The 10,257-nt window shown below is 28.1% G+C and overlaps 1 protein-coding gene across 1 annotated transcript; it reads right to left on the bottom strand.

Annotated features, from left to right (window-relative positions):
- Positions 1-434: 434 nt before the first annotated feature.
- Positions 435-3,572, bottom strand: LOC108476687 (abscisic acid receptor PYL8-like). Its single transcript, XM_017778957.2, has 4 exons — positions 3,427-3,572; positions 2,939-3,355; positions 1,777-1,992; positions 435-1,044 (listed from the first exon to the last, which is right to left on the bottom strand). Exons 2-4 carry the CDS (start codon positions 3,077-3,079, stop codon positions 829-831), a joined length of 573 nt encoding a protein of 190 aa, XP_017634446.1. The 5' UTR covers positions 3,080-3,355; positions 3,427-3,572; the 3' UTR covers positions 435-828.
- Between the last annotated feature and the right edge of the window lie 6,685 nt (positions 3,573-10,257).

The following is a 10,257-nucleotide window of genomic DNA, read 5'->3' as shown; positions in this document are numbered from 1 at the left end:
TTTGATTTTGCAGATGTCCAGACAGCTATTGCTGCCAAGGAGACATGATAGAGCAACTTATGATACCTCCACAACCCTCGGCTGGATGTGGAGCCTCAGCTGTTCCGGCAATCGGTGTCAATACAGATAAGTAATCATCATAACACTTATATTCCACGGGCCTCGATGCCGCAAATGACTCCCGGGATTACGCAAATGTCAGGCTAGGGTCGCGTACCACCACTAGCTTCGACTGTGCCATTAAGTTCTGGGGGTGTTCACTTAAAAGAATTTTAAAGATTCTGAAGGGTTTATAAAAAATTTCAAAAGTTTTGAAGGATCTAATTAAAACTTTTCAAAAGCTTAACTAAAATTTCTAAAAAATTTAAAAATTTTACTAGGCATAATAATAATGTTTTAACTAAAATATGGTATGCAGTCCAAGCAAGCTGAAATTTTTAAATGGATTGATTATGATACATAACAATATTATTACTACACTTAATTACATCAACCTTATCTCCCATTTTTCGTCCTGATAGAAACTTCTAAATCAGCAAAGGATCAAGTGGTCTTTTCTTTTTAAACCTCCAATAGAATAAAAGTTTATAACAAATGTGGTTCATCTACTACAGACAGGAAATCCAACACATTAAGTTCAAATAAAACATGACAGACCCAATGACACGGTACAATGATGCAGCTTTGAGTTAATAGTGTAGAAGATGGGAACACCCACAATTGCCAGTCCATCCTTAAAGCCCTTCCGTATATGAAAAAGCCTTTGAAGCTTCATCCATGGCAATTACAGCCACCACCTTATTTTTATATCTCCTCCGTTCCCAACTTTCATAGATCAATGGGTTCAGTCCGGTCTTGGATGGCTAGCCCCTCCGAGATGTCCGCGAGTGATTTGAGATTGCACTTGATCAAAGCTTCAACAAAGTAGCATGTCTCGTCTTGTGTGTTCCCTTCAGGGACATCCACCACAAAGGATTCGATCACTAATGTCCCCGGTCTTCCGTTGATGATCTCCGGATGGAGTGAAATGATTGAAGAGTAGTTCTGTATGAAATTTTTAAAAATTAAGGTCAAAGACATCAATCAGGGCCTTGCTTTTCATTTTACAACCGCTACCTTAAAAAGTTGAACTTCGTGACCATGACTTACCAACTAATGAACTTTTTGTGGGTAAAAATATCAAGTAGGCCTATGCAAGAAACCAGATCACATTGTACACAATTTACTCAAAAAATAGACAAATTAGTTATTGTATGTTAAATCAAATAGCAAATTGTTCCTTTCAGTCTAAAATTTCATCCATTTGTACTATTAAAAACTGACGTATAGCCAAATAATGACATGTGATGTGCCATGTACCCCTCATGTTGATATATAAAGACTAATTTTTAACTGTAAAAATGGATGAAATTTTTAACATAAAAGTCAGTTTGCTATTTGATCTAATATACAAAGATTAATTTACCCAATTTTTTTAGTAGTGGAGTAAAATACAATCTGACTCCTAATATAGGGCCTTCATGGTACTTTTACAACTTTTGTACCAAACATTCAAGAAAACAGATTTAACTGCAGAATCTTACTTCTTGGATTTTCAATATTGAAGGGAAAAAGATATTGTCCACAATTGAGTAACAAGAATACTTTCATGAATCTTAAGCTACAAGCAAACGCACTTAAATTGCTTTGTTTTAAGAACAAAAAGATTTTAAATGGAAGAGATAGATGATATCAAATGTAAATGGAGAAAAACAAAACGAATTTCTAGTTTTCTACCTTAAGTCTGTGATCACCACAAACAATCCTGATGCTGAGGATATGCTCATTATCATCAAGGAGTTCCAATCTTTCAGTACTTGTAGTAGCCGGAAGTCCCGACTTGACATAAACTTCTCTAAGACTTCCAATCTCGAGGTTTCCCTGTGCAATACACCTGCTGACAAAGGGTTTATACTTCTGAGGTTGGTCGAATCTCCTCACCAAAGACCAAACCTGTAAAATAAAAAGACAAAGCAATACAAGTTTCATAAAAGACTAGGCAAATCCTGGAAAAAGAAAAGAGATTCAACCAAGGTGATAGATTAAAAATTCGTAAAAATAAGAATCAAGCTCAACAGTTCTACCAACAAGCTACTAGTCTAGTCACAACTTGTATGCGGGTTCAAGTTTTGATCCCCGAAAAACCCCTTCCTCCACTTTGAATGTAATGTAAGCTTTGTTTGTACCAAGAAAAAAGCTCTACGGTTCCAGAGGAGGGCATTATTTCTACATTATCAAAATATCGACTTAGTTATCGATCTTTCCTCTTTCTTCGGCCATTGAATAAACCATTCATAAGGTGGGTGCAAAAATGGAGAAAGGAAAAGAAATAAAGATTTGGAACATATACTCACGTTATTCCCATTTCTAGGAAATTAAATAGCCAACAAGATAAGTTCCATTTAATTCAATTAGATCATACATAACTCATTGTTTCTATATAAAGAAATGGAGAAAACCATGGAAATGTGACCAAATCAAAAACTGTTTAAAAATTCAAATGAGCAAAACACCTTTAATGTAAGTTTTGAGTTGTTAAAGTGAATCAAAATGATCTCTGTCGATAAAAATTTCAATGTAAGACCTTCAAAATTAATCTTTTACTAGTTCAAAAATTATGCAAAATGTTTTTTTGTTAAACATAAACCAGCAAAACCAAATATAACGAATTCAATCAAAACATTCAAAGGTTTCTACTAAAGAAAACCACCATAGATCGAGATTAATCCTTGTGGAGGACCAAAAAAAAAGTCAAACACTGAAAAACAATCTCAATAAGCAAACATGCAAAATAATCACAAAAAAAAAAGGAGAAGTCTATGACGCTAACAAAAAGAGAAAGCACAATGAAATCTCTCAAATAGATCTAAATAGAAAAAAGAAAGAAAAAGAAAGTTACGAGAGGAACAGGAGCTTTGATGTGTTTAACAAGAGTTGAACTACACTGATTCTCTCCTATCTCATGCAGATGATGTCTCCTTATATACTCAGCCGCCGCAACCGCCGCCACACTACCGAATCCGTTGCTATGCCCATTCATTTTCCTCTCTTCTCCTTATTTACCATATAAAAAAAAAACTCGTTTTCCTCTTAGGAAACAGCAACAAACAACAAATAAACGCTCTAACTCGTCTCCTCCGACGGTAACCGGAGCTCCGATCATCAACCGGACTGAATCTCTCCGACGAAGCTTCTAGAAATCGTTTTAACACGGTTTATCTCAATAAAAAGAAAACCTTGTGAGTCACCGCAATAAAAAGAGAGAAGCTACGTTGCCTCTTCTACCTCTAAGCCTCTCTATCACCCATCTCATCACCTGAAATAATAATAAAATAAAAATCCAATTAAAAAGCTTCAATTTAAAATATATATATATATATATATTACTGGTTCAGCTCTTGGATTTGACATCCGGCTAAGGGTTTTATTATGAGAATTGCCATTCTTTGGAATTCTAGATTTATCTGATATTTATAAAAACAAAATTTCGCTTTGCCCTTTTAATTAACATTTTCGATTTAATAAATCATTGGTTAATTGGATCTTTGGTTTTAAAATGATAAAAATGGAGACTTTAATATTCGAATGGTTTTTTGGGAAAATGTCGGTTATTTATGGTCCATCCTCATTTATTTGTGTACCAAAAAGTCCTCATTTATTTAGGTCGTACTGCCAAAAAAATTATTAAATGTCATTTTTGACCTTCTTGCTTTATTTATTTTTGCTTTCACACTTCTGAAAAATTTGTGGAGGAAATTGACATTTTAACTTTAGCCCTTAATATTTATTTATATTTTTTTGTTTTTAATTATTTGATTAAAAATAAAATCTGCATTTTGTACCTAAAAATTGTTTGCTTTTAGAAATTTGTTACAATTATTATTATAAAATATTTAAAGAAAAATATAGCTAACGAATATCTTTTAATTTAATTTAATAATTATTAAATATTATAAAATACAAGTAGTAATAAAATAAAATTTTATTAGTGTCTAAAATATATATTATTATTAAAAATAAATCTGATTTATTCAACATTTTCTATCTTGATTGAAAATTTTCTTCATACCAATGTTGATTGATATGATATAGTATTTTAAGTTATTCTACAAAATACTATATTTATTAATATCTTTAGTTAATTTAAAATTTTCTTTGGAAACATAAAGTTAATTTATTATCATATACAAATAATTAAAATTGATATAATTATATGTTTGAAATGTATAGAACATAAATTCCAAATATAGATAAATATATATCTAACAAATTCATAAGTTTAAAAATAATTATAATTATTATATTTAAATTTACACATGCTTAATTAATAATTATAATAAAATTTCTAAAAAAATTTTCCAAGGATAAAACAATAAACAAATATTAGTGTAAATAAATATTAGATACAGTTATTGGAGTTTATATCATTGTTCCCCAAGTAAAGTGTTTCGTTGGACGATGTTCACGTTGAATTATATAATGCACCTATTGTAGTAGTGAGTATATGTAATCCCATAAAGGTTCTAATTTCTTGTGGACACTACAGGTTTGAGATATTATCGATTTCAATTTATTGTCAATTGTAATGATTGTCTCGTAACTAATTGTGATATCTTCTAGTTTAAAAAGGAGATAATATAAAAGAGTTAAATTTATCATGAACATTGAAACTGGGTAAACTCTTTATGTCCTAATCTCGCTTTATTCAACTTACCAATCATGTATTCAAACCACGGACTTATGGTTTTCTATATTGATTATGTACCATTTTGAGACAATGTGGACTTCACATTTATAATGTCACAATATTATTAATGATGAGTTTGGATGGACGACGTGTTTACTTGTGATTAGTGTAAAAATAATTATAATAATACTATAACATGAACTAAAAAGTAAGTTAAACGTACTGCACTTTACCTCACCATCCATCTAAATATATATACGTGGAAACGTTTAAGTTGTGCTGGATTTTCTTTCATACCTAAACTAATGAATATTTTTGAAATTGTTTGGAAAACTTCAGCAACGTGATCCAAAAACCAATTTTAAATTAATAAAATTTAAAGAATGTCTGAAGTATCGTTTAGCCATTAGTTTAACTTTTCACTTGCTCTAAAAGCCAATAAAATTTAATTAAAATTTCTTGAACTCATTTTCAATAACAGTAATATAATAATTTAAATTTTAGAAACAATATTATTAAAAGAGTTATGTCGAATTTTAAATATAAATTATAAAATGAATATAAAAATATCAATAATATTTAAAATTTTATATTCATACGTGTTTTTTAAATAAAAAGCAACTTACAATTCATATAAATTTTGATATATAAATAATCCATATTACAAATTTTAAAGTGTTAATATAATTATGTGGCATTAGCATTAATTTTGTATTCTATTACATTCTATCTTGTGTTTTAATTATTTTTTGAATCATATTTGTAGAGCCCAAATTTTGCCCGGGTCCAACAAATAGAGCCCAGCACACCAACCATCCAATTAGCACCCCACTAAACCGACCACTAACTCCTAAACTACCCCACTAACTCTATCACCCTACTTGCCACCATGGAAGAAGGCAATCACTTGTAAGATTTGGCTATAAAAGCCATTCAAAACTATTGTAAAAGGGAGTTTATTTGGAAATGAATCAAAGATCAAAGCAAAAGAAATTTCTTTGTCTATTCTCGTTTTAAGTTATTTGTTTGTTTATTGTTTTCCTTTCAATTTTATTTTGTTTTTTTACACGGAAGTAAAAATAAAGGGAAGAAGCTTACCCGTTTTAGAATTACCGAAAAAGGGTTTTTTTTTAGGTCCGGCTGCCGTGTACGGTGGCGCCGACGGTGGCTTGTGGGGGTCCAGTGACCGGAGCAAGGCCGGACCGATGGCCGAATTTAGAATGGAGGGGGAGAGTGTTATTTTTAAATATTGTTATTATTATTATATTTATTATATTATATTTATTTTATTATCATTACTATTATTTTATATATTTATTACCATTATTTATTTTTATTATTATTAATAACATATTGTTATTTTTATTATTTTATTATTATTATTGTTATTATTATCATGGTACCATATTAAATAGTTTTGTACTGTTATTACTACTATTATTATATTTTCATTCTATTTATTTATTTACTTAAAACCTTATATACCTTTATTTTATTTTATCATTTATTTATATCTTCTTATATAATATTTTTTCTCTATATTATTATTATTTTTATATTATTTTCATTTTATTAATATATTATTATTATTGTCTTCTATTTTGTTGTTGTTATTATTATTTTAATCGTTATTACTATGTTTATGGTTCTGTTAGCATTATTCTATTATTACTATTATTATCGTTAATTAATTTTATATTTTCATTACCTTATATATTTTCTTTTTATATTTGTTATGATCATTATTACTATTATTGTTTTATTATTATTTCTTACATACTTTCATCAACCTCATATATATATATATATATATATATATATTATTTTCTATTTTACCATTAAGATTATTATTAACGTATTATTTTTTATTAATGTATTATTATTATTTGCGTTATTAACTATGTTATTTTGTTATCATTTCTTTTGATTGTCTATGTTAGTTTTAAAATTGGTCTATCTTGTAGTTTTCGTGAATTTTTTTAATATTTGTGTTTTGTAATTTATTAGCGCGACATTTTACTCACAAATTATTGTTTAAAATAAAAATGCTTTTCGTTTAATTGTTGCTTTTTATTCGAAAGTTTTTTTCAAAATAAGGCAATATTCAATATTTGGCATCTTCGAGAAGATTGTGCCCTAACTTACTGGGTTCCAATTTTCCTCGTTGAATCTAAGTAACCGGGTACCCTTTTTCAATCAAAACGTATAAGTTTCAAATAAAAGCTTATTCTCAGGAATTCAATGTTTTGTGTCCTAACTCACTGGATATGACATTTTGTATTCGATATAAGGATTTCTAAAAAATAAGAAAGTTTTTCATGTTTGGAAATTCAAAAAATCGTGCCCAATCATGCTGGTTTTTGATTTTTCGTTCAACCGAATAACTGAATATCCTTTTGAAATTCTGTCCATGTTGTCTTAAATTAAAACGAGGCAATATTTTGTGTTTGAAAATTTGAGAAATCGTGCCCAATCGTGCTGGGTTTCGACTTACCGTTTGACTAGATAGCCAAATATCCTTTTCAAATTTTAAATGCATGAGTTTTAAAAATTATAAGATGATCTTGTACCGAGGGTTTGAAATGTTGTGTCCTATCGTGCTGGATATGATATTTTATTCCTTCTAGGCGAGAGAATTTTAATATCCAATTCAAGTTATCCAAACGTTTTAAAGGAATTGTATTTTAAAATTTTTTTCAAATTTTCAACATTAGGACATTAATTGATCAATACGGTACCAATTTTGGGCGTTGCGAGGATATTAATCCTTTCTCGCGTGTAACTGACTCCCGAATCCGTTTTCTAGTTTTTCGTAGATCAAAAATGTTATTTTAATAAACCAAAATGCTTTATTAAAATGATCGATCACAAGGTGACCCGATCACACCTAAACAAAAAGGATTGGTGGCGACTCCATTTTCGTTTTAAAATCGACCTCCGTTTTTTAAAATAAAAATGATTTCGACAATATTTATGCATGTATAAACTATAAAGAGGTCCATTTTTAACTATTTTACCTTCATGGAATTTATTAAAAGCATAAAGATTCAGATCAAAAATCAATAAAAGCTTTTCTTTTTTTTTTTTTTGGATTTTGACATATTTATTATTTGAATAAAATAAATAAAATTAAAACTATTTTTATCTGTTTATTTTGTAAAAGAATTAGTTGGATTTTTTTATGTAACTTCACCGAATAAATAATTTTCCCAAGAGAAGAAATCAAAAGTTTTTTTTTTAATCAAAAGCAATCAAAAGTTTCGTTTGACCTTTTTGGGAGGTTTTATGAAGGTTTCTTCACAAATTTAGAATTTAAATTTTGTATTTTTCTTTTTATATTTTAAAATTTAAGTCTAATTGTTAATACTGTTAAAATTATTTTATTAAATTCAATTTTATTATTATGTTATCTTTTAGTTACGTTACTACCGAGTGAGTTTTTATATATATATATATATTTCAAAATATCACACATACAAATTTAACAACAAAAATAGCAATTTTAATTGGAACTAAATTTTGAAATTTGAAAAATAAAAATCTAAATTTCTAGCAAAATGTATAAAAATTAAATTCTAAATTTATCAAGAGTATAAAATTTATAGCATATTTAACTTTTATAAATAATTTATGCTGATACTGTGAGATGATAAAAAATAATGGTCTTATTTGTTTGGCAATTGACTAATAGTTAATAGCAAAGGGTTGGTTTAACCAATTAATTAAATTGATTTTTATTTAAAAGTGTTTGGTAAAACTTAGCTGATAGCTAAAAATTAATATGTGTAAAATGACAAATAAAAGCATGAAAGATTTTATTGTTAAGTATTTATTTGTTTATAATACTTTAATATTTATTGGGTAGAATTATTGAAATAAAACACTATTATCAAGGAGTTAAAACATTTATTATGGAAACTAATTAGTGAATTTTTTAATATTTAAATAAACACAAGTAAATTGAAAATAAATTAAGAATACATAAATATTTAAGAAATAGATACATGTGACAAATGAGTAATTTTTGAACAAGTATGGTCGATATATCATTTTCATATATCTCATACCTAATTAGCCGTGAAAAAAGTTACCTATATTATTATTTTTTATTTTGGAAGTTTTAGTTCAACAAATTCCTTTAAACCTCTGTTTGTCAAACGCTAAAATTAAAAATATAACTATCTAATTAATCATTTTTATCCGAATTAACTAAAAAAGCCAAAATTCTATTTCTCAATTACTCTCATAATAAAAGCCATAATTGAGGTTATTAAAATGAATTGATTGACACTGATTGTACTTCGGGTTCAACTAACTCAAATTGTGGAGGATATTATATTATAATGCCATAATCAAATCATAATTGATCTCACTGCGTACGTATTGATTTTTTATGGATGATATGGGTTTGTCATCATCATCCACTGTTCATGCCCATCATCAAATCTTCATAACCCTCATCTCTTAAATCTTTAATAAATTTAAGGATTTTTTAAAGTCAATTACATCAAACGTAATAATTTATTACTAAAATTCTAATTAGTGAATAAATTTTAAAATATTTTGATTGAATTTTTAAATTAAAATATAATTTAAAATTTTTATTTTTCTTATTTTATCCTTCATGTTAGAATATTTCCTATATTTTTATTCAAGAGCTTTTCGCCTCATTAAGAGAATTTCGTCATGATTACTTCAAATCCAGTTATATTAATATTTTCAAATCTATAGACTAATCAACTCTAAAAATGACCACATTAAAATATATAAATTCAAACTATACCTTCAGTTGGATTTAGTTTGAATTTATCAAGAAGACAATCACGCAACAAAGGATCTCGCTAGAGTTTATATGTCATTCTTTACTTATAAATACTCTCACTTTCAAGAAGAGAAAATACAGAATATAAGATCAACTTTATAGCTCACATTCAGTTCAAACATTATCCCACTTTAAAAAAATCAACATTCTTAATGATTTTTTTATATAAACCACCATTATTTTTAATGACTTTTTACACCATTTAAAATGTGAATCTATCACCATTATCTTGATTCGGAGTTTCCCCTTTCTTCCTTCCCCAAGTCCCTTTTGATATAAGAACCATGAAGCAAGGAAGGACCTTGCAGAGAGGTGATTGTGTTGAATGTTAGGCATGGGTTGTGGTCACAAAGCAAATCTGAATTCTTGTGTTGCTCTTTAGATATTTAGGGTTTAGAAATTAGGGACCCTTCTAGACTATCTAAAGAATTGTCATTGCAGTAGACGACTATCTTTATAGTTTGGCTGTGCACATGATTCTCTCTTGTTGTTTTCATAGGTTTTTTGTTTGATTCATTTGTTGTTTTTTAGCGTGCTTTAGTTTAATTTATGCGATGTTTTCATTGTTAGGTTTCTTTATTTTCTTTATATTACTGTTTTCGACTCGCTACATATGCATTGTCTTTGTGCCCATAAATAAACTTTAAATCAATAATATATAAATAAAATTAGATCGATTAGATTAAGAATCAATCGAGATATCGGTTTG

This window comes from Gossypium arboreum, chromosome 12 (genome assembly GCF_025698485.1).
Source record: "Gossypium arboreum isolate Shixiya-1 chromosome 12, ASM2569848v2, whole genome shotgun sequence".
Taxonomy (NCBI): domain Eukaryota; kingdom Viridiplantae; phylum Streptophyta; class Magnoliopsida; order Malvales; family Malvaceae; genus Gossypium; species Gossypium arboreum.
The sequence above is the reverse complement of the archived record's forward strand: the minus strand, read 5'-3'. Positions and strand labels throughout refer to the sequence as shown.

Bases quoted from the DNA above. Each gene is read 5' to 3' on its own strand.
- LOC108476687 (XM_017778957.2), bottom strand. From the start codon at position 3,079: ATGAATGGGCATAGCAACGGATTCGGTAGTGTGGCGGCGGTTGCGGCG. The intron at 1,993-2,938 runs GTAACTTTCTTT...TTTATTTTACAG, and splicing joins TCAAAGCTCCTGTTCCTCTC to GTTTGGTCTTTGGTGAGGAG. The intron at 1,045-1,776 runs GTAGAAAACTAG...AATTTCATACAG, and splicing joins GTGGTGATCACAGACTTAAG to AACTACTCTTCAATCATTTC.